General features: G+C 55.2%; 2 protein-coding genes across 3 annotated transcripts; both read left to right on the top strand.

Annotated features, from left to right (window-relative positions):
* The first annotated feature begins 298 nt into the window (after positions 1-298).
* On the top strand, positions 299-7943 carry NATD1 (N-acetyltransferase domain containing 1). The gene is made up of 3 exons (XM_070479252.1): positions 299-644; positions 4448-4566; positions 5446-7943. Exons 1-3 carry the CDS (start codon positions 539-541, stop codon positions 5560-5562), a joined length of 342 nt encoding a protein of 113 aa, XP_070335353.1. The 5' UTR covers positions 299-538; the 3' UTR covers positions 5563-7943.
* Positions 7944-13597: 5654 nt separating this feature from the next.
* TMEM11 (transmembrane protein 11) lies at positions 13598-22553 on the top strand. Of its 2 annotated transcripts, none has more exons than XM_020914021.2 (2): positions 13598-13705; positions 21739-22553. In XM_020914021.2, exons 1-2 carry the CDS (start codon positions 13644-13646, stop codon positions 22253-22255), a joined length of 579 nt encoding a protein of 192 aa, XP_020769680.1. In that variant the 5' UTR covers positions 13598-13643; the 3' UTR covers positions 22256-22553. The 2 variants fall into 2 exon arrangements, with proteins under 2 accessions (XP_020769680.1, XP_020769681.1); XM_020914022.2 differs by lacking the exon at positions 13598-13705 and adding an exon at positions 13876-14216.
* The last annotated feature ends 357 nt before the right edge of the window (positions 22554-22910 follow it).

Below are 22910 nucleotides of genomic sequence, written 5' to 3'. Positions count from 1 at the left end.
TGGCATTTCACCAGATCCCAAGCCAGGCTTCTCGGGACAATCTTTCCAGCGGTGTTTGACCCTCGCGGGTCTCCCCCAGGCGCCTGGGTCAAGCGCACCTACTTCCCGGCTTCTTGAGCGCTTGCTGCAGCTTCCGGGGCTTTGCTGCGCGCAGGCACAAAGCAAGCGCTCAGTGCTGGCTGCGAGGGGACGGTTAGAACTGCCCTACAGGTCGAAACGTGTGTTTGAGACGGGGTCTGTGGGGGTCCCCCAGAGTCTCCCGCAGGTCGGGGCCAGAGGCCCAAGGGGCCCGCCACGAAGCAGTGCGCGGCGCTGCGCCTTTAAGAAGCGAACGGAATGTATCAAAACAGAGCGGCTGCGCGCCCACTGGTCGCGCGCCGCACGTGACCGCACAGCTGATTTCCTGCTCCCCCCTTTTTGTTGCTGCGGCCGCCGCCGAGTGTCAATTTCCGCGCCGCCGCCTGCGGTCGCCCCCAGTGCGGCTCCGCGCGCCGCCCACCGAGCTCGCCGCGCGCCCCTGGCCCGGGTCCGAGCGTCCATGGCGCAGTCGCCGGCAGCAGCGTCGCCGGGCGCGCCGGAGCAGGGCTGCCCCATCCGCGTGGAGCACGACCGTCGGCGCCGCCAGTTCACCGTCCGGCTCAACGGTAACGCCGGGCCCGCCCGCCCCCGCCTTTTGTCTGCGCGCCGCGGGGCCGGGGGCGCACTCGCGGGCCAGGTGGGGGCTGGCGCCCGGGGCGGCGCGAGCCCCGGGGCGGCGGGGGCAGGCGCCGGGCGGCTCCGGTCCCGCCTCGGCCCGGGGGAACCCGCACCTGCTTGGCCCGGCTGTTTTCCGGGATCCTGCCGAGATCCCGGGGAGCGGGTGTCCCGCCATTTCCCCTTCCCCGGTGTTGAGTGGCTTCTGGCTGCCCCTGCGAACCTTCGCTTTTCTGCGCAGAGGGGGCTGGAAGACCCTTCTAGGCCGACCGGGGGCTGACGGACTGAGGGGCTTCGGCCCGTCAGGGGCGGGGCGGCGCGGGGCGGGGACGGGGAGGGATGGTGTCTCCTTCAGACCCCGGCGGCTTTGGGGCTTGGCCAACTTGCCTCATCTCTGTGCGCCCGTTTCTCGCCTCTACAGTGGGATTAACTCCTGGCTGGTAGGAAGAACTGGATGCCCCAGTAAGAGTGAGGTTCAGAACAGCGCCTGCGGCAGGTAGTCAGTGCTGGAGGACATGGACTGGGCATTACTGGTTTTTTTTTTTTTTTTTTTTTTTGCTGGCAGGATCTTAGTTGCAGCATGCGAACTCTAGTCGCGCATTTTTGATTTTTTAGTTGTGGCCTGTGGGATCTAGTTCCTTGACCAACGGGTGCCTTGCATTGGGATCGCACTGGACCACCAGGGAAGTCATTGAGCATTACTATTTAAACCAGAATCGAAGTCAAGTCCTCCACAGCTTACTAGTCCACGCCCCCTCCGCCTGATTGTGAAATGGAGGGTTGAATTCCTTGCATCCCACCCCTTTCTGTTAATAACTTTTTCCTCTCTCCCAGCTGGGCCTTCTGTGATAGTGCCCAAGCTGAATGGACCCGTATGGGCCACTGTGCCCTTGTCTGAGGAGGGAAGGGCGAGGCTTCCTGAGGTCAGGCAGTGGGGGGAGGGGCAGAGCTCGGATAGGGTCTTGTCTGGGCTGACTGCTCCCACCAGCGCTTGGAGGGTCTGTCGGAGCTGGGACTTCACCTTCTCAGATCCCATTTGGCTGTGCTCGGCTTTGAACCCAGCCCCAACACATGTCTGTTACAACACTCTCATGACGTGGCCATCACCACCCTGTGTTCAGAGGAGTAAGCTGAGGCCCCCGCAGGCCAGAAGTCAAACACTTTTTCCTTCCTCTTCCTCTGCTGTGATGCCCACCCTGGCGCACATGGCTGTGACTTTCAGGGTGCCCCCGCTACTCTCCTTCCAAGAGGCCCCCTGACTTTTCAAGGCTCCTGAGAGGCCTCTGATTTCCTTGTGGGTGCTCAGGAGACCCTCAACACTCAGAGAAAGAAGAAAAAGGGGACCTTTGGGGGTGTTCCTTCTTTCTTTCCCTAATGAGTACAGCCATTAGGGACACCCTCTTGAGTTGGCTGGGGTCAGGACTGAATGAGCCCAGCTGCCTTTGTAAACTTGCCCTGTCTGTCGCCTCCTGCTCAAATGGTTAACTCTAAAGTGGACCAGGATCCCTGGCCAAGCCCAGGGAGCCTGTCCTCACCAGTCTGCAAGACCGGGCTGTGCATCCAGGCCCTGAAATGGTCTGGGTGTGTATAAGGGTGGGCTGAGGGCTCCTCTGTTCCCAGGCCCCCACCGTGCCTCAGCTGGGGAGGGGAATGGCCTGCCATGGTGACTTGCAGCCAGGCCCTGGAAGCCAGCTCACTGTGCCCATTGAGAGAGATGGACACTGAGGCTGAGAGGCGGAGCAGCCCTGTGGCTCCTAGTGCAGATGTGTGCCTACCATCCCCTGGCAGAGCTAGGCTGGTGAGTCCCCAGCAAGTTCCAGGTCTGAGAAGGAAAGAGCAGCTGTGTGCATTCAGTCCTTGGGTTCCGGGCATGCCCCTCTCACTGGAGTCACTTAACTCTATCCTCAGCATTGCTGGTGGTGGTGATGGAGGGGCTGCCCTGCCCATTTTACAGAGGAGGAGACAGGCAGGGAGAGTGACCAACATGCCTGCATTCTTAGACCTTGGAGATAGAAGAACTAGGATTCATGCCACCAGTGCTTCTTGAGCGCTTACTATGTGCCACACATTGTTGTGAGTGCTGGGGGCTCCACCACCTGAGGGTCAGTGGACAATAAAGCATAGACTGTCCTGAAGAACAAGATCTGTGATAAATAAGGTTGGGGTGTTGGGAAAATGCCGGTGGTTTATGTTTTTGCGGCCACACTGCATGGCATGTGGGATCTCAGTTCCCCAACCAGGGATCAAACCCTGCCCCCCGCAGTGGGAGCATAGAGTCTTAACCACTGGACCACCAGGGAAGTTCCAAGGGCTGTTGTTTAGAGTCAGGTGTCCGGGAGGGCCACCCAAGGAGGAGACAAGCAAGGGAGCTATGGTGGCAAGAGTGCTCCTTGTGGAAGGGGCGGCAAGTGCAGAGGCCCTGGGGTGCCTGGTGTGTACTGGGAGTAGCAGAGCAGGGAGAAACAGAACCAGGTCACAGAGGACATCAGAGGCATGGGGGCAGGTGGTGTGGGGCTGTGGAAGGCATTATGAGAACTTGGCCTTGACTGGGTGAGGTGGGTGCCTGGGAGGGCCCTGAGCAGAGAGTGGATCAGATGTCATGGGCTCCCTCAGGCTGCCTGGGGGCAGGCAGTGTGAGCAGATGGGGAGAAAGCCCAGTTCCTCGGTGCTTGCTGAATGAAGCGTGGACAGATCTTACTGACATGGGGTGTGAGAGGACATGGGTGCTCAGGCTTTTGCCTGACCCCCAGATCCAGGGCCTGAAATACTGGGGTGACATGTGGGCTACCTCAAATAGTGAGGACCCAGCCCTGGGGGACTCTGGGGGAGGCACCAGGAAGAGGGAGCAGCTGGCTGAGGCAGGTGGACCTGAGGGGCTGCAAGGAGGCCACTTAGCTGAGGATGGGTGGGATCTGACTCTGCTTCCACCGGGGATACAGGGGCCGGTGGACGTGTGAACAGTCAGATTCCAGGCACATATTGAAAGTTCTGCCCACGGGACTGCCAAAGCCTCAGACTGGGGTCTGAGAGACATGTGAGAAGGACCCCAAGCACCTTGGCCTGACTTGTTCGTGGCCATGTCCCCAGCTCCCGAGAAGTGCCACAGATGGGCTCAGTGAACTTTTGTCAAGGAGACAGAGGGGTGGGTGAGCACGTGGTTGGATGGACAGGCAGGCTGGCTGAGAGGCTGGAACTCCTGCTAAGTGTTTCTCCAGCAGGGGACTGGGGCAGACTGGTGCACCAGGCCTGAGAGGGTGTGAAGGTCAGTTTCCTGTGCCTCCTGGGCCCGGTCACTTTCCTGTGGATGCTGGTTCTGCTGCTTCTGACCTTCCCCACGGTCTAGTGGGTGGTCCAGCTCTCTGGTCTGTTCAGGCTCTGGTCTAGTTGGCAACTTGCTGAGCCCCACTCTACATCCATGTTGGGCCTGGGTCTCCCATAGCGTTGGGCAGGTGCTCCAGTGGCTGTGCAGAGAGCTGGGCCTTGGGGAGCACCGGGAGCCCTGGGATGCTAAGCTTGATGATAGCATAAAAGGCCCACATGGGGCTCAGTGTGTTCTGGGCAGTGTTCTAAGCACCCTAATCCCCCAGACACTCTCCTGAGGAGTGCTCTGTTACATCCATACTTTGTGGATAAGGAACTGAGGCTCGGAGAAGTGATTCCAGACCCAGCCCTGCAGCCTAGGACCGAACCCCTGACCCTCCCCCCAGGCCTCCCTGCTGGTTCAGGGCCTCACCCGCCCACCCCCTCCCCACAGGATGTCACGACCGGGCAGTCCTGCTCTATGAGTATGTGGGCAAGCGGATCGTGGACCTACAGCACACGGAGGTCCCTGACGCCTACCGCGGGCGCGGCATCGCCAAGCACCTGGCCAAGGTAGGGCATGGAGGCTGACCCCGCTCAGAGGAGACCAGGCCCAGTGGTGGCCACTGGGCCACCCACCCATGGGCTGCAGTGCCACCCCCTTTCACCGCTACACCCCCACCTCCCACGCCGGGCCCCCAGGGACCCGGACACCTGCCTTATGTGGGGAGCTCACTGCTGGGACCCAGTGTGCATGGATGGTAGGTGCCCAGTGAACTCTCCAGAGGCCGAGCCTGGCACCAAGGGTGAGGGTGGCCGTGAGTCCCCTAAAAGCTGCTCCGGGCCCCACCCTCTGCTGCCCTCCTGTCTCCTCTGCCCCTCTGCCCTATTCAGGGGCAGCTCTGTGCTGGTCTGTGGGGCCATCCTGTTACCAGTGAGGAGCCCAGGGTGACAGGAGCGGGGTGGGAATCTGCTGGGCATGAGGGTGCTTACCTGCAGCCCTCAGTTCATCTGCAGAATGGGAGAAGAGATTGGAATCCTATCACCAGAGGGTCTCAGGCTGAACCCGGGGGTCAGGTGTGGGGTGCTGAGTGATCAGGCGGTTCCAGACCCACTGGGTCAACAACTGCAGGCTGACCGCTCCTACTGCTGGCCTTGGGATCCCTGTGAACACTGAGCAACTTCTGCCAGGAGCAGAGGGAGCTCCAGGTGCCCTGATCCAGCCCACAGGGGTGGCTTCCTGGAGGAGGCATCTGGTGAAGAATGAGTGGAGAAGAGGGTTCTCCTGGGCGGATCTGACCCTGGCCCCCTTGCTTCCCTGCCGTGTCCCTCAGGCAGTTTATCAGTCTACCCCAGTTTCCCAGCGCCTCTGCCTCCATCGCAGACCCAAGGGAAAGCCTGGAGTGTGAGGGACTGGGGCTCTGACCACTTTTCTCTCTGCCTGGCTGCCAGGCCGCTCTGGACTTTGTGGTGGAGGAGGACCTGAGAGCCCATGTCACGTGCTGGTACATCCAGAAGTTCGTCAAGGAGAACCCTCTACCGCAGTACCTGGAGCGCCTGCAGCCATAGCCCTGGCTCCACAGGGCTCGAGCCCGCCTATCGGACCCCCAGGCTTCGCCCTGGCCTCCGTGTGCTCTCAGGAATCCTGGTCCCCACGGGGGACGAACTCAGAGTTATTTTTGTAAGGACACTCGTCTGTGGCCCTGGGAGGCGGCTGGCCAAGGATGGGCCATGGTCCAGCTGCCATGGCGAAGTGGGGCCCGGCTGTTCCTGCTCTGCAGACAGTGTGAGGGCCTGCAGTCGGGACCAGAATGTGTGGACAGGGGCGTCCCTCTGGCCATGCCGGGTCCCACCTGCTGCTCTGTGCTTTGTGAGGGGCAGCAGAGGGTCCGCTCCCCAGATGAGGAGCAATAAGGAACTATGTGTGCCAACCTCCAGGGCCATCGGGCCAGGTGAGGTGGTCCCCATGCTGCCCTGCTCTGGCTCTGTGCCCGGTGCAGGAGATGGCTGCAACACGGGAGCCCTCCCTGATGAACAGGGCCAGGAATGGGCTGGGTGCCAATCCAGGCTCAGCTGCTCGCGGGCGCACGCGCGCACACAGACACACACACACGGCTGGTGTCTCTCCTTTACATACACACATGCGCGCGCGTGCTCGGCTGGTGTCCCCTTGGCAACCCGCCATGCAGGATAGTGGTCCTCTCCCTCCACCCCACCCTGTGCCCGCCCTCCCCTTTCCATCTGAGTGTCTTGGGGTCCCTGCCCCTCATTGTAGGTAAGCTTTCTCAAAGAGGACCCTTTGGAGCTGGAGTGGGAGGGAGAAAGCTGTTCTTCACAGACCATTCTCACCACCCAGAGGAAGAAGCTGTTCAGAGGGATTTCCTGTGCAAACGCCACACGTCAGAGCATCCTTCCCTTCCTGCAAGCCTGTGGCCCATCAGGAGTCTGAGGCCCCTCCCAGGCTGCCTTCCTGGGAACAGCTTGGGGAGCACCCCAGCACCTTTGTTCTGTGGGGCCTGCCTTTCTGGTGACTTCTTTTTAGGAACTAGTTGAGGCCCAGAGTGCAGCCTCCTGTGTCCTGCTTCCCACAAGGGCCGAATTCACGCCTGCTCCCCGTGGGGCCAGAGGGCAGCTCAGGAGTCCCATCTCTCTGGGGCTGAGATGTGAGTTAACAGTGAAACCCTGGGATGACATGGCCACTGGCTGGGGTGAACTGCTTGCCCCGGTGACCCCTCCGTCTGACCTTGGTGCTCCCACTTACGTGTGACATCTCACCCAGCAGTGGGGATATCTCCATCTACATGTGTCCAAAGACCTGGCAGCCCTGAGTCACTGTCCTCGGCCCCCACACCCCTCCCAGCACCCAGCCCACCTCTGGCCTCCAGGAATTCTTTAGAAGTTGCAGGGCACCCTCCCCTTCCCTCTGTGCCCCTGGCTGTGTTTGCAAAGAGCTCTGGGGGAAGGTCCTCTGAGGCCACACATGTACCCTCCTTGTGCAGTGTAAGAGCAGAGTAGGTAGCAGGCCTGAGAGTGGACTGTCGGGCAGCCCAGGCTCTGGGCCATTTCCCTCTCCAGCATCACCCCCTCCCATCCACACTCCCCACGTTCAAGCACAGACTTCGTCATGAAAACTCTCCAGTAGCTCAGAGAGCTGGTGCTGATGCCTTTGCGGCCTTCCGGGTGAGGTGACCTGGTTCCAGGAGGTGCTGTCCGTGGGAGGGTGTCTTGCAACAGTGGCACAGGGGAATCCCAGGGCAACTTGCATGTGGAGGGACCGGAGGGCTGGGTGGCACGAGGGGGCTCGCCATGCCCCAGCCTGCACCTGTGTCCTCCCAGCGGGTGACTCTGGCTGCCCGGCTGGCACACACAGCACTTAGTACTTGAACCAGGGATGTACAGGGTCCCCAGGGCCCCTGCGGCACTGGGCCAGGGACAGCTCGGCCCCAGTTTCTGCAGGTACGACCTGGGGCCCCTTGCCTCGGGCTGCCTTACAAAATGCCGCTGCTCTCACTACAGCCCTTGACAGCAGCAATGGCCAACTCCCCCAATTGGGTGGGTGTGCTGCAGTCCCTCCACCAGAGCCCCAGTCCCCTCCACCAGCACTCCCAATCCTGACATTGCCGGTGCTAGCCCGACTGACGTCTCAGCCTCGCCCTCCCGCCCCACCCATCCCAGGAAACTTGGGGAACCCTCACTCAGGAGGCAGGTCACGTGGGCTAGTTTGTGTGCCGCCAGCAGGGAATGGGAAAGCTCAGAGACCCACCAGGCCCCCAGCAGATGGCTCCATGGTCACGTGCTCTCCTGCCAGGGCCGTTCGGTAGGTCTCTCACCCAGTTGAGACAGGCGGCCACCCATGTGCCTTTCCCACTCAGGACCTGCTGCAGGTGGCGTCTGGGCCAGGGCTGGTCTCCAGACGGAGTGCATGACATTTCAATAAAAGGTGTGACCCAGTATGGCTCTAGGACTGCTTCTGGAAGGGCAGGGGTGTTCCCCTCCCTCGCCTCCGCTCCACCCCCAGGGCAGCCAGGCTCCCCAGGGTGGGAAGCCCTCAGGAGTGAGGGAGGAGCCAGAGGGCAGACCTGGCAGGTGCTCTGGACTCCTGCATCCTCACTGGCAGGGAAGTGAGGCCCTGAGGGATGCAGGTGGCATCAGGATCTGGGGGTCTGCTGGCTGGGCCTGCACCTCCTCCCAGGTATGGGCCCCTCTAAGGTCACGGTCATGCCTCCAGCACCAGGCTCCCCTTGCTGGGAGCAGCTGGACAGGGGGACCAGGAGGAGAATGTCATGTCATGTCATCTGCTCTGTCTGCCCCTCTTCCTCCAGGAACCCTCTCAGGGCTTCTGTCCAGGGGGGGTAGGCAGAGCACTCAGGCAGGCCAGGGTCAGCAGCACTTAGGACACGTGGGAAGGCAAGCCTCCTGCATGGAGTCTGGAGCCTGAGGACTCCAGGGTGGAGCATGTTCCTCTGGGTCCCCCAGGGGGCCTCTGTGGTCACGACCAGCTTGGCTTCCATAGCAGCTGGGGGTGGGGGGTCAGGAGACTACAGAAAGGTGAGGAGAATAGGACCCATACCCAGTTGCTGCCCCCCCATGTCTGTGTCCTGTGGTGGGGCCCTTGCGGGGTGATACCCAGGGACACACCCAGCTACTGCCCTACAGCAGCCTGGGGTCTAGAAGTAAAACCCATGTTACTCTCCACCCCAAACCTGAATGAAGCGGTAGGGCAGGGACAGGACAGGCTCAGTGAAGTCCCAGTGGGAGAAGGAAGGGCAGGAGCAGCCAGGTGGCTCTGGGGTGGGTATTGGGTGCTGCAGGCCCTGCTTGACTGGCCCTCCCCCTCTGGTGCCCCCGCAGCCACCTCTCAGGAGTCTGCTCACTTTCCTGCCCACGTACATGCCAGCAGGCTTTCCTCCAAGCAGTAGCTCAGGGGCCCGAGGCCCCTCTAGCCTGCAGAGCTGCCATCCCCAGAGCTGACTGTGTCTATCTGTGGTGCAGGTGGGACAGGACCTGCTGTGGAGGAGGCTGGGGACAGGTTCCGGGCATACAAACAAGGAGCCTGCATCCTGAGGCCTGGATGGGAAGAAGACAGCACAACCCTGCTGGGATCTGGACTTGGGGAGGGCTCTTTGCTCACAGCATGAGGCAGGGTCCCCTCAAGACAGCCTGGCTGGCAAGGTGAACCTGGGTGGTTCAAAGCCCGGAGTTACATGGCAGGAGAGACCAGCACACACAGTTCTCGGTCTCTGGGTAAAAGAAAGCAGTTTTGTTTTGTTAACTGAGCTATATATATTTATACACACACACACATATATATGTATAGTTACTATACAATTAAATAAGTTCCCGATGTTCAAGATAGTGATTCAGTTGGCCTGCCCAACACTTCCACAAACAATACCCTGTATTAAATCCATTCTGTTTGAAATACCTAGGGTGGATTTTTTTCCCCTAATTAGACACTGACTACTCGATTTACAGTTGAGAAAGGTGATATTCAGAGAGGATATGACTAGCCAAAGGCAAACCCAGTATCTCTCCTATCACCCTGGTCTCAGTACTGGGTCACAATACTCTGTCCCCAGCTCTTCCTTGCACACTCCTGCAGGCCCCATGCAGGTGCCATCTCTTGAAAAAGACCCCTAGCCACCTGTAACCTCCAAGTCATCTATTAAATCATTCTGCTTAATTTATTATCATTCTGGAAATAGTTACTTAGTTGTTAATCCCATTGGGCTGGAAACAGACCAACTGCAGGGCATGAGGAATCTTAGTTCCCTGACCAGGGATCAAAACCCTGCATTAGAATTGCAGAGTATTAACCACTGGACCACCAGGGAAGTCCCAGACCAGGAAGTGTTTGTCTTACTAAATGCTGTGACTCTGGTGTCTAGAATACCTGACACTGAGTGTGCACAAGACAGTTACTTGTCATAAGAATGAATGGCTCACTGGTAAAGAATCTGCCACCAATGCAGGAGACACAGGTTCGATCCTTGATCCAGGAAGATCCCACATGCCGCGGAGCAGCAAAGTCCATGTGCCACAACTAGAACCTAAGAACCACAACTACTGAAGCCCATGTGCCCTATAGCCTATGCTCTGCAACAAGAGAAGCCATCTCAATGAGAAGCCCGCACTGCAACTAGAGAGTAGCTGCCACTCGCCACAACTAGAAAAAGTCCTCACAGCAATGAAAACCCAGCACATCCAAAAATAAACAAAATTATATATATGTATGTATATATTATTGTTGTTATTCAGTCACTCAGTCATGTCTGAGACTCTCTGACCCTATGAACTGCAGCACGCCAGGTTTCCCTGTCCTTCACTATCTCCCGGAGGTTGCTCAAGTTTATGTCCATCAAGTTGGTGATGCCATCCAACCATCTCATCCTCTGTCATCCTCTTCTCCTGACTTCAATCTTTCCCAGCATCAGGGTCTTTTCCAATGAGCCGCATCAGGTGGTCAAAGTATTGAAAGTATTGGAGCTTCAGCTTCAGCATCAGTCCTTCCAAAGAATATTCGGGACTGATTTCCTTTATGATAGACTGGTTCAATCTCTTTGTAGTCCAAGGGACACTCAAGAGTCTTCTCCAACACCACAGTTCAAAAGCATCACTTCTTTGGTGCTCAGCCTTCTTTGTGGTCCAACTCTCACATCCATACATGACTACTGGAAAAACCATAGCTTTGAATAGATGGACCTTTGTTAGCAAAGTAATGTCTCTGCTTTTTTGTTGTTGTTGTTTGTTTGGTCTCTGCTTTTTAAAACGTCGTCTAGGTTTGTCACCAAAGAGCAAGCATCTTTTAATTTCACTCACCATCTGCAGTGATTTTGGAGCCCAAGAAAATAAAGCACTGTTTCCATTGTTTCCCCATCTATTTGCCATGAAGTGATGGGACCAGATGCCATGATCTTCATTTTTCAAATGATGAGTTTTAAGCCAGTTTTTTCACTCTTCTTAACCTTCATCAACTGGCTCTTTAGTTCTTCCTCGCTTTCTTCCATAAGGGTGGTATTATCTGCATATCTGAGGTTATTGATATTTCTTCCGGCAATCCTCATTCCAGCTTGTGCATCATCCAGCCCAGCATTTCGCATGATGTACTCTGCAAAGAAGTTAAATAAGCAGGGTGACTATATACAGCCTTGATGTACTCCTTTACCAATTTGTAATCAGTCCGTTGTTCCATGTACGGTTCTAACTATTGCTTCTTGACCTACATACAGATTTCTCAGGGGGCAGGTAAGGTGGTCTGGTATTCCTATCTCTTGAAGAATTTTCCAGTTTGTTGTGATCCACACAGTCAAAAGCTTTAGCGTAGTCCATGAAGCAGTTATTTCTCTGGAATGCTCTTGCTTTTTCTGTAATCAAAGGGATGTTGGCAATTTGATCTCTGGTTCCTCTGCCTTTTTGAAGTCCAGCTTGAACATCTGGAATTTCTCTGTTCACGTACTGTCAAAGCCTAGCTTGGAGAATTTTGAGCATTACTTTGCTAGCATGTGGGATGAGTGCACTTGTGTGGTAGTTTGAACATTCTTTGGCATTGCTTTTCTTTGGGACTGGAATGAAAACTTACCTTTTCCAGTTATATAAAGAAATACATCCTTTAAAAAAATGAAGAATGAAAAAAAAAAATGAAGAAAAGGGTGGTAAGGGAAGTGGCACGTGATTTTTGAGCGCCAGACCAGTTAGAACCCATCTGCCCTGTAAGCTAACTCTTTGCCAGCAGTCAGTGGTCCCTGGGGGGCCTACAGGAATTCCAACTCCAGCCATTCAGATTGTGCCCTCAGGGGGAGCTGTTACTATATGCTGAGGGAGTCAACCTGCCTGTGATGCTTCTGGGTATCTGTGCATTAGTAGTGATCAAGAGGTGACGTTCTGAGGGGTCTCTGCTCAAGTTAGCAGGCTGAGGCAAACGGCCTGTTAGAAGTTAAGTGCAAGTGCGGGGAGAGGATCCCAGGTCCACAGCTTCTGAGCACTTTCCTCTGTGCATGAGATCGTAGCCTGACTCTTCCTGAGAGGTACCAGAAGGAGCAAAATCTCAGCAACCAGACAGCTTAGCCTCAAATCCTGGCACATGAGGTCAGAGAGTCAATCAGGTAGGTTCTTCTCATTTGCAAAATGAGAATGTTGATAGTAACAGTATCACTTTCATCGGGCTGTTGTGAAGATAAAAGTCATTCCAATTTTTAGAACAGGGCCTGTCCTGACTTAAGTCAGCTGATTGTCACTTGTGTGCTGAGTTCCTCAGGTGTCACCTTATGTAATACTCACAGTGGTCCTCTTAGGAGAGGTGCTAGCTAGTATCACTCCAAGGTTACAAACCAGGAGGCAAAGAAACAGCAGTTAAATACGCAGTCCCAGATAGAGAGCCACACTTCAAACCCAGCGGTTCTAGAACCCGAGGAAATGCTCTGAATCAGCAAACTAGAGAAAACAGACTAACCACAAGGCAAAGTGGTCATCGTTCATCTGTCTTTAGTAGTGCTGGCATCCGGAGGTGGAACTGTGACCCAACGGAAGAGCAGGCACTGCTGAGGGGCGGTTGGTGGGGAGAGAAAGGCATTTTAGGCACAGTAATGGATCGTCTGTGGGTCAACTCGCACTCTCTGAATCTGCTAACCCGTCCAGCTTTAAGCAGGAAAGGGAGGTAGTTGAAGCTGGAGAGGGGAGCAATCTCTATATTTCGGAGGGGCTTCTGGGTTGCGCCAAGGAGCCTGAGTTGCATCTTGTAGGTATTGACGGCTTGTAAGAGGATTTGACATTTAAGACTATTGTAGATTGTGAACCGGAAGGAAATCCTGGGGAATCCTCAACGACAGGAGCCGCACCTACACCAAAGAGCCCTCCAGCCCTGGGTCAGCAGGTTCTGCCAGCCCTGAAGGCTGAGAGCAGGCGCCGTGGTTCTCCCGTCTCTGAACTCGGAGCAAATTTCGACAGGAGAGTTGCCCAAATGCTCATAGGTCTAATTAATATGTCTAGCAAGGCTGTCGGTCGGAAGCAGGAGAGGGACTACACGTTCCAGAGCTGCGAGGGGCCCCCAGATCAGCCCCCCGCTCAGAAGAGACAACGGGCAGGAGTCACTGGGCTCCGTCCGCCCTCCCGACTCGGCAGCGTCCAGGCAGGGCTCCAGCCGGCGGGGTGAGGAACCAGCAACCGCCTTCGAAGACGCCCAAGAGTGGGGCTGGTGTCCTCGCTACCGTGGCCGGACGAGGGTGGGACGTGCGCGCGGCCATCTCTCTCTGCAGCCATGGCACTTCTCCGCTTCCAGACCCACTGGGCCAAAAGTCTGGCAGCAGGGACTCCGCCGCGGCGGTCACCTCGTCTCTTTTGCCTCCCAAGTATTTGGGGGATGAGTGGCAGTGGCCCTTCGGTGACCTCAGCGGTCGAAGCTCTCAAAGCACAGGGTGCCGGGTGAAGTCTAGTCCGGAAATGGACCCTCAACGCCGCCTGTCTGAGCCCGCGTTCCCAGGCGGCCGCGGGACGGGCTTCCGGAGCGCGGTGCGTTGTGGACTTTGTAGTCTCGCGGGGCAGGGCCCCCGCCTTGCGCGCCGTCCGGGAAGGCAGCCGGACTACATCTCCCTCCCGCCCGCGCGGTGTCGCGAGGCGGCCCGGCGCGAGGCGTTCGCGAGCGGAGAGTCTCCAAGATGGCCGCGTGGGGAAGGAGGCGTCTCGGCCCGGGAAGCGGCGGTGGCGGCGCTCGAGAGAGGTGAGGCGCGGGCTGCTCTCCGCGAGCGGTTTAGGGCGGGAAACCGGCGGGGCTCTTTGGACTGCAGCGCCGTCCCCGCCTCCGCCCCGGGGATCGCCCTGGTCCGCCCCCGGGCGCGCGAGGTCTCAGTTCCGGCCGACGCGGTCTCAGCGGGCGGCTCGGGGAGGGGTGATGGCTGGCGGGGCACTGCTGGGCCGCGGCGGGACCCGCCTGCATGGCACGGGCAGAGCGCCGCCGGAGCCCCCGCCCGCCTGGCCGCGCGCGTGGTCTTCTCCAAGCCGCAGCGAGGAGTGGTTCCCGGGACGGAGAAGGAAGGGGAAGCTTTCTCAGGGAGCCGGTGCGGGGCGGACGGGACGGACCGCACGGTTTCCGAGAGGCCTCAGCTTTCCGCGTTGTCGCTCCGGACGGGGAGCTGACCGCTTTCCCCCGGGGGTGATCCTCGGGACTTTGGAGGCGTCTCCGTGAGCGCCCCTGCTGTGGAAGTCCTTTGCAGTGACCTTCCCTAACGAATGTGCGTGAGTAGGGAACCGGGGGCTTGGTTCGTCCAAGGTGGATCTGGATGGGACGGACTCATTTCTAGATGAGATTGGAGTAGTTCTCGTGTTTCGTGTTGAATTTACAGTTTTTGCTTCTGGAAAACAGTTTCAGCTTAGTAGAAGCTGTTCAGACACCAGAAGTTTGGGAAAGGAGATGTACTGGTGGAGTCACCCGCTTTGTACTGTCCTGACCCTTCTGTTACGAGCGGGCTGGTGCGGCAGAAATCAGCAGGATCTCCGTGTTGTTTTTTTTTCCCCCAATGAGGATTGTTAAACAGAAAAGTTGTCTCCCCCGCCCCCACTCCTTTTCTCCCAACTACTCTGCGTTATTCTTTTTCTTTGATGGTTTGCACCACCTACTCTTTGCGGTCGCCTCCTGTTTGTGGTTTAGGTCGCTAAGTCGCGTCCCACTCTTGAGACCCCATGAACTGTAGCCTGCCAGGCTCCTTTGTCCATGGGATTTTCCAGGCAAGAATATTGGAGTAGGTTGCCATTTCCTTCTCCAGGGGGTCTTCCCGATCCAGGGATCGAACCCGGGTCTCTTGCATTTCAGGCAGATTCTTTACCAACTGAGGTTAGTTGTGTTGATAGAACCCTCTAGCTTGCATCTTATTCTTGAGCTGTTATCCAACCTTGTCTCTTCTGCACTTCCTCTTCCTTGAAGCAGCAGTAAATGGCCAGCAGGTACTTTTGTTTTTCCTACTTCCACCTGGCATTTCGTAGATCGTTCCATAAAAAGTTAAGGAGGTGATCGCCTTACGGGATAGAAACAACAGAAAGGGCCAAATGAGGAGACCCAGACCTCATACAGGGCCACGCTGGCAAAACAGAAGCCTTTACTGATCTAAGAAATTAGATGTGGGGTTTTTTTTCTCCTTGTTTTAAGACAAGTGTTAATTCAAAATTGAGTTTGCAAACCAAGATCCCAAAGGCTGAATTTAGTCCTTGACTGTGACCGTCAGTTTTAAAGAGAATTTTGAGTGAGTTATCAGTGCTTGTAAATGGAAAGACTTCACATTAAAGTCCCCTTGGAAAGCTCTCATTGGCTCTCTTTGGTCAGGGCAGGTGTTCATCATTCCTACCTGACAGCTTGACTCATTGCAGTTACATGCCCAGTCTGCTTAAGTGTTCACACTACACCCTTCCACCTGAACAGCAGGCTCTGCTTGTACATGCACATGTTGTGTGTCAGCCAGGAATGGGGCGTCTAGTTTTGTGGTTTGGGTGGCACCATCTGCCCTTCTCCTAGATAACATGGTATGGCTGCGGGGCCCCTGTTTGCTCTGCTGGAGGAGCGTTTGCTGGGGCCTGGTTTCCCTGAGCCCACACTGAGCAGGGGGTGGAAACCTAACCCGGCCAGGCACACCTCCATTCCTGCTCAGTGGGTGGGAGGACTTTGGGGTGGGGCAGGCGGATTAACTGCCCACAGCATAGACTGAAGCCCAGGCAAACTAGAGGCTCCGTGACTACAGTAGGCTGTTTATGGTGCTCTTGAATGACTTTGTTCCTTGTCACATTTGTGCTGACTCAGATTTCAGCTCCACACTGTAAGACCACTTTCCCAAATTGTCACACACCCTTAGTTGGAATCTGGTTTATGCTGACACTCTAGGAAACATGGCCTGGTTTGGGGCATTGGCTGGAGCAGAGCAATGCTTTGGGCAGGCTTTCCAGATTTGCCTGTGGCTGCAAACTCCAAAGCCTGCCTTGGGCTTGAAGGCCCTGCTTGGTGCCCGACAGTTGGCAGGAGTTACTGCTGTCATCTGTGTGTTAGTGGCTGTCCAGTTTAGAAGGCACAGTGTGTGGATTCTCGCTTTACCTGATTCTTGAGTCTAGAGCTGTGTTAATTCAGTGCCCACTTGTCATTTGCAACAATTAAATCTAAATTAAAGTGAAAACTTCAGCTCCTCAGCCAAAGTACTCACATTGCAAGTAAATCAGTAGCCAGCCATGGCTTGTGGCTCATATACTGGATGGTGCAGATAGAGAACAGAAAGGTCAGCTCTGGTCTAGACCAGGATAAGAGAGGGATGGAAATAAAGAATGAGAGCCACTTGCATGTTTTTAAAGTTTGTTTTATTGAAGTATAGTTGATTTACAATGTTGTGTTAATTTTTTTTTTTTTTAAGAGAATCCCCAGGCTTCCAGTAGAAGCTGTTGGTCTGTACTGTTTTAAAGTCTTTATTGAATTTATTACAAAATTGCTTCTGTTTTATGTTTTGTTTTCTTGGCCATGAGGCATGTGGGATCTTAGTTCCCTGACCAGGGATCAAATCCAGATCGCCTGCATTGGAAGGCGAAGTCTTAACCACTGGACTACTAGAGAAGTTTCCGCCACACACACTTTTTTTTTTAAAGTATTTATTTTTTACTGCATCAGGTCTTGGTTGTGGAACGCAGACTCTTTCCTTGAGTTATGTGGGCCTACCTCTCTCTAGTTGAGGCACACGGGCTCAGTCACTGCAGCTCATTGGCTTCCTTGCCCCTTCTAACTGTTGTTATTGATTCTGCTGTGAACATGGGTGCAAAAATATGTTTGAGTTTGAGTCCTGCTTTTAATTATTTTGGATCTATACCTAGAAGCGGGATTGCTGGATCATATAGTAGCTCTATTTTTTGAGCAACTTCTACACATTTGCCACAGTGGCTGCTCCAATTTACATTCCCATCAACAATGCATATGTGGGATCTTCCCAAACCAGGATTTGAACCTGTGTGCCCTGTATTGGGAGGTGGATTCTTAACCAGTGGACCACCTGGGAAGTCCCTAACTGGCCTTTGAGTCCACAGCATAGGATTTTACTGATTTCCTTGGCTTCCAAGGAAGTGATAGTTTAATTTTTACAACAATTTAACAGGTTTTCAGCCACAGGTGCTCTAATCACTGTCATTTTCTCCTCTTGTCGCTCCTTTGTTTTTTGTTTTTTTTTTTTTGCTGTGCCGGGTCTTCATTGCTGCACGCTGGCTTTCTCTAGTTGCTTCTCGTGGTCTTCTCATTGTGGTGGCATCTCTTGGTGTGGAACACAGGTTCCAGCACAGGCTTAGTAGTTGATGCCCCACAGCATGTGGGATCCTCCCAGACCAGGACCTTGCATTACAAGGTAGATTCTTAATCACTGGACCACCCAGGAAGCCCTCTTGTCACTCCCTTCCAAAGTACTTCCTCTAAGTCTGTTGGGAACCTGAAACTTTCAGGCCCAGGGCGGGGGCAGAGGGTGACTATGATGAAGACAGTCACAGCCCTCAAGGAGCTTTGCGTCACCTCCTTCTGTGTTTGAGCTGAGTACAGGAGCCCAGGGCCACTCCAAAAAAAGGTCCCTAAAGCAGGTCCCTGCCCTGGTTCGGTTCACCTGGTTCCAGCATGACCAGAAAAGATGGTGGGTTGCAGGGCCAGTGCCCACTTTAGTGGAACAGGGACATGGACCACAAGACTATGAGACCACCTTGGCACCGGGAGTGCAGGCCTCTTCGTGGGGCCCAGGAAGTTGCTGAAGCAGGAGGGGTTCCTTAAAGTTATCTGTTGGGCCACCATCCAAAGAAAGGCCATGATTGGCCTTTCTCATACATAGCATTTTTAATGCTTTTCAGCAGGTATCTTGTCTTGGAATTATAAAAATTGTATGTTAGATCCATCAAAAGTACCTCTCTAACATGTGAAAAGTTACAAACTTGCTATCACATGTGGGGCCCTGGAGGCATGAGGCTGAAGGAAGAAAGCAGCCCCAGCACATGTGCCCTGTGATGCCTTCGTGCCAAACGCCCAGAAGAGGCAGGTATGGAATCGAGAAGTCGGCTGGTGATTGCCAGGAACAGGGGTTGGGGGGGGTGGGGAGCAGTGGGGTTACTCTTTGAGATGAGGAAGATGCTCTAAAACTGATTGTGTGTTAACTCAGTGACATTGTCGAGCCACTGACTTGTGCAGTGTAAGTGGGTGAACCTATTTCAATAAAAGCTGTCATGTAGGAAGCACAAGTCAGAACTACCATGAGATGCCACCTCACACCCACTGTTCGGCTACTATTGAAAAAAAAACAGAAAACAAAAGTGTTGGCAGCGATGCAGAGAAAAGGGAACTCTTGTGCACTGTTGGTGGGAGTGTAAATTGGTGCAGCCACTGTGGCATTGTGGAAGTTTCTCAGAAATTAAAAATAGAGCTACCATATGATCCAGCAATTCCATTTCTAAGTATGTATCCAAAATAATTAAAAGCAGGGACTCAGACATATTTTTACACCTATGTTCACGGCAGCTAGAAGGTGAAACTACCCATCAACCATGGATCAGTAACAGAATGTGGTCTCTACATACAAGGAAAAAAGGAAGGAAATCCTGACACATGCTGCAGTGTGGATGAGCCGTGAGGATATTATGCCAAGTGGAATAAGCCAGCTGCCAAAAGAAGTATCACGTGGTTCCACCTATACGAGGCCCTGGAGCAGTCAGATTCATGGAGAGACCGCAGAAGGGCAGCATGGGAATTGTGTTTTAATGGGGGCAGAGTTTTAGTTTTGCAGGACAAAAAAGTTCTGGAGATTGGTGCCCAACTGTGTGAGTGTACTTAACCTTACTGAACTATATACTTAAACTGATTGAGAGTAAACTTCCTGTTAATGTGTTTTACCATAATTTAGAAAAGATCAATAAACTGAGTGTTAGCATTTCCCTGTCCACGTGTCCCTCCCTGCAGACAGCAACCACCTTACTCCTGAGCCCTCCAGCATCTCCATGACAACGTGTGTGTGTGTGTCTTTCTCTGCTCTTGTAAGGGGTCTTCTGCTCTCACCAGACAGTACTGCTTTGAACATTCTTGTGCAACCCTGACTTTGGGAGGAGTCTCCAGACTTTGGGGGTTCCATGCCTGAGGTTCCTGTAATCCCAGGTTCCTTTGAGACTGGTTTTGTGATGGTGTGGCGTCTGTCCTATGGGTTCTTTGAGGGGGGCCCCAGGGTGCCTTTGATGACTGTTTCCTGGGTGCTGCCGGGGCTGATTCAGATGAGGAGAGGGGAGACTGACTGGCTGGAAGCAAGTTGACCAGTCCCTGACCCCACAGCAGCAGGAGCATGGCAGGCTGTTCTGTGCACTGGCCAGTCCCGTTAGTTCCACAAAACCTACTGGATTCAAAGAGCTCCGAATCAGTTAGTAAAATTGGCTCCTTTTCTTCCTGGAGCCACTCTGTTCTCTCCCCAGGGACAGTCGTAACTCTCAGGTCTTATATCTGCTCAGAAGCATTCTGTGCATGTAGAAACAAACATAACTCTTTTACAGAAATGCACTGAAGATGGCAGGCTACAGACACTGTTCTATACTTGACTTTTTCACTTTAGTTTGAAGATTTTTCCATTATCAGCCTGCTTTCAGTTTTGTTTTTTAATATGGGCTCCTTTTACTATGTTCTCTTACTGTTCATTTCTCACCTTCAATAAAATGCAAAAATATAGTCCCTTAGTAAGGCTCAAAGGATCCCAGTTAGCTATTGTTGTTTTTAATTTGCTTTTTGTACAGGGTTCAAGTTGGCTGGTGATGCTGAGATGGTTTAAGGTAACCCTCTAATTGGGTTCTTTCCTTAGTTGGGTTACTTTTGACCCAGAAACACAGCAGGCTACCTACAGTGGGCGCTGGGGTAGCCAGGGTTGGTGGCCATAGCCCCTGGCTTCTGAAGCAATAGTCTTTGTCAGCTGGGGGCCTGGATCTGGGGGTCTAGGCAGGATGTGAGGGCACCCCAGCTGAGGGTGTGGGCGCTGACCACAGGGTGGGTCCTCTGAGTGAGTGGCTCTTGAGTCTGTGTGGATCTTGCATTTGTCCTCATCCCTGCACTGGACCTGTTTCTCTGGGTGTTGCTGTCTGTCCTCTCTTGAGGGTACAGCGGTTTGGCTTCTGAAGCAGAAGTAGTGCTGAGCCCACGGTGGCATGCCCGCTGGGCTGGCTCCCAGCCTGCTGTGTGAGGGCCCCTGGGAGGCTTGGTTCGTGGGGATGGACAGGAGTCCACAGTAAGACCTGGGGGCTCCAGGCGGCCACAGCGGGTGGTCACCTGGTCCACACCACCTCAGCCGGGCCGTCCTGAGTGCCCCTGTCCACTGACTGTTGCTCTCTGTCCTGTCCAGGCTGAGCCAGGAGCCTGGAGAGACCTGTGCCACATGCACCAGTCAGTGGGGATGGCCTTGCCCAGCATGTCTGTGGGAGGAGCCAGGGAAGCCTTCCTCCAGGGTGGGTGCTAGCTCAGCCAGAGAGGTGAAGGCCAGGGAGCTGGGAAGGGCTGGGTGAGCCATCAGGTGAGGGTGGGGCCTACCGACATGCCCCCGGAATGGAGCAGTCTGGTCAACTGATGCTTTCCTGTTGGGCCTGTCTTGTCACTGCACTTGGGGTGGCCACAGTCTGCCAGGCAAGCAGGGCGCTGCACTCAGGTAGATCACGGTTTGGGCGAGAATGCTTTGCAATCTCGACCTTGTCCCTGTGTCTTGCTGTCAGTGCTCCAGAGGGACTCAGTGGCCAGAATGCTCCACTTGGATTCCGACAGCAAGGCCTCACCCCCAGAACCCCCTCTGTGGGTCAGCACGGTGCACAAACCCCATCCTTCCCTCCCCGAGCTCCTCTCCCGCTGCCTGGCTGCCTGTCTTGATTATGAACTTGAGAGCACAAAGGAGATCCCAGGCCAGGATGGCTCCTCTGAGACTGAGGTCATGCCTCAAAGGTTAGCTTGTCTGCTAAGGAGCTGAGTCCCACCTGGAGCCTGTCTCCTTTCTGAGTTAAAAAACCAAATGGGGAGACTCCAGCAACGCCCCAGAGGAAGACCGTCTCTTCCAGGTTTATTGATTTCAGTGGTTCAGCTCATTAACTGCCTAGAAAGGCTGCCCTGCTAACTGGACACTGTAGCCAGGGCCTGAAGGGTGTCCCATCCCCAGGGGATGGCTTCTTCCCACCCACACAGTTTAATTGGGGCCTGTGACTTAATTGGGGGGCTTCCCCGAGCCCAACTTAGTTACAGTTAACTATTCCAGGATAAAGAGCCCCTCTGCCTAAGTCCCGGACCCCAGTGGTGCCTCCTCACCCTCTCCCCTGCAGCCTCAGGAGAGCATCAGGCCCACTGTTCATCCATCTGGAAAGAAGCTCTGCCTCCTGAGTTTGCTCACTTGTTTGCTTGGGTAGCTTTTCCCACCAAATCCCCCGGGAGCATGACCAGAAGGGCACCAGCAGCCAGCTCCCCATCACCCCTCCATCCTCCCAGAGCTCTGCCCGCCAGTCCGGCCACTGCTGCCCTGAACACACAACTGTTTCCCGCTTCAAAGGAAACACTTGACCATGGAGATTCTGGAGTGACCTCACTTCACACGCCTTCCCTGGTCCTGATGTGCAAGGTCGCTGACTGGGAAGCTCTGAGCCCTGCTCCCAGTGGCCTTTGGGTATGCACGGGGTGGTGGGAGGCTTGTCTCTATCTCCGGGCCACAGAGCAGCCACCAGTGCATAACTGTCTCCTTTTTCTCCTCATCTCTCCTTCCTAAGGGTGAGCCTGTCAGCCACAGACTGTTACATTGTGCACGAGATCTACAACGGGGAGAACGCCCAAGACCAGTTTGAGTACGAGCTGGAGCAGGCCCTGGAAGCCCAGTACAAGTACATCGTGATCGAGCCCACCCGCATCGGGGACGAGACGGCCCGCTGGATCACTGTGGGCAACTGCCTGCACAAGACCACCGTGCTGGCAGGCACCGCCTGCCTCTTCACCCCGCTGGCGCTGCCCCTGGATTACTCCCACTACATCTCCCTGCCCGCAGGCGTGCTGAGCCTGGCCTGCTGCACCCTCTACGGCATCTCCTGGCAGTTTGACCCCTGCTGCAAGTACCAGGTGGAGTACGACGCCTACAGACTGTCGCGCCTGCCCCTGCACACACTCACCTCGTCCACCCCGGTGGTGCTGGTCCGGAAGGACGACTTGCACAGAAAGAGACTGCACAACACGATAGCGCTGGCGGCCCTGGTGTACTGTGCCAAGAAGATCTACGAGCTCTGCGCCGTATGACCGCGCCGCGCCACGCCGTGAGCGGCCAGCCAGGGAGGCATCTGGCGTCGCGGCTGTTATTGTAGAGAGATAACAGGTGACAAGTGCACCAAGGGTTTTCTCAGCTCGTCACACTAGGACGTGGATTTCCGCCGCCATGGGGCCTGCAGCTGTGGAAGTCCCACTGGGCAGCAGGATGTGATGGAAGCGAGGCTCCGGAGGGGGTGTGGACGCGCGTGGGGGTCGTTAAGTGTGCCGTTTAACTGTACCATCCAGAGCCAGCCAGAGGCTAGTGACCATTAAAATGATGAGAATTTCAGCTCCAGGTGTCTGCTCTCTCATGACGGCCCTGGTGGGAGCGTGCAGGCAGCAGGAGTGGGCACCACTTGCAGCAAGAATAAGCCTCTCACCAGGCAGGCCCAGCCCCTCCCAGAGGAGCCTTATGTCTCACCTGGGCCTTGGTTCAAGGAGCACTGCCCGGGGCTGCTCAGGGGTGGGGCGGGGCGAGGCCAGGCCTGCCAGTCTCTGGGTCTCTGCTGAGTTTGCCCAGAGAGCTGAGGCCTGGGGTCTCTTGTCCAGGTTCTGATTTAGGAGAACACAAACTAATGCCTGTGTTTTTTTTTAAGCATCAAGGCTGTCCTGCTGTGGACCCTGAGTTCAACCTGCTGCCCCAGGC

This window comes from Odocoileus virginianus, chromosome 17 (genome assembly GCF_023699985.2).
Source record: "Odocoileus virginianus isolate 20LAN1187 ecotype Illinois chromosome 17, Ovbor_1.2, whole genome shotgun sequence".
NCBI classification, from domain to species: Eukaryota; Metazoa; Chordata; class Mammalia; order Artiodactyla; family Cervidae; genus Odocoileus; species Odocoileus virginianus.
The sequence above is the reverse complement of the archived record's forward strand: the minus strand, read 5'-3'. Positions and strand labels throughout refer to the sequence as shown.

Coding starts and splice junctions, on each gene's coding strand:
- TMEM11 (XM_020914021.2), top strand. CDS start 13,644: ATGGCCGCGTGGGGAAGGAGGCGTCTCGGCCCGGGAAGCGGCGGTGGC. Junction 13,706..21,738: donor GGTGGCGGCGCTCGAGAGAG/GTGAGGCGCGGG, acceptor CTCCTTCCTAAG/GGTGAGCCTGTCAGCCACAG.
- NATD1 (XM_070479252.1), top strand. CDS start 539: ATGGCGCAGTCGCCGGCAGCAGCGTCGCCGGGCGCGCCGGAGCAGGGC. Junction 645..4,447: donor GTTCACCGTCCGGCTCAACG/GTAACGCCGGGC, acceptor CCCTCCCCACAG/GATGTCACGACCGGGCAGTC. Junction 4,567..5,445: donor TCGCCAAGCACCTGGCCAAG/GTAGGGCATGGA, acceptor CCTGGCTGCCAG/GCCGCTCTGGACTTTGTGGT.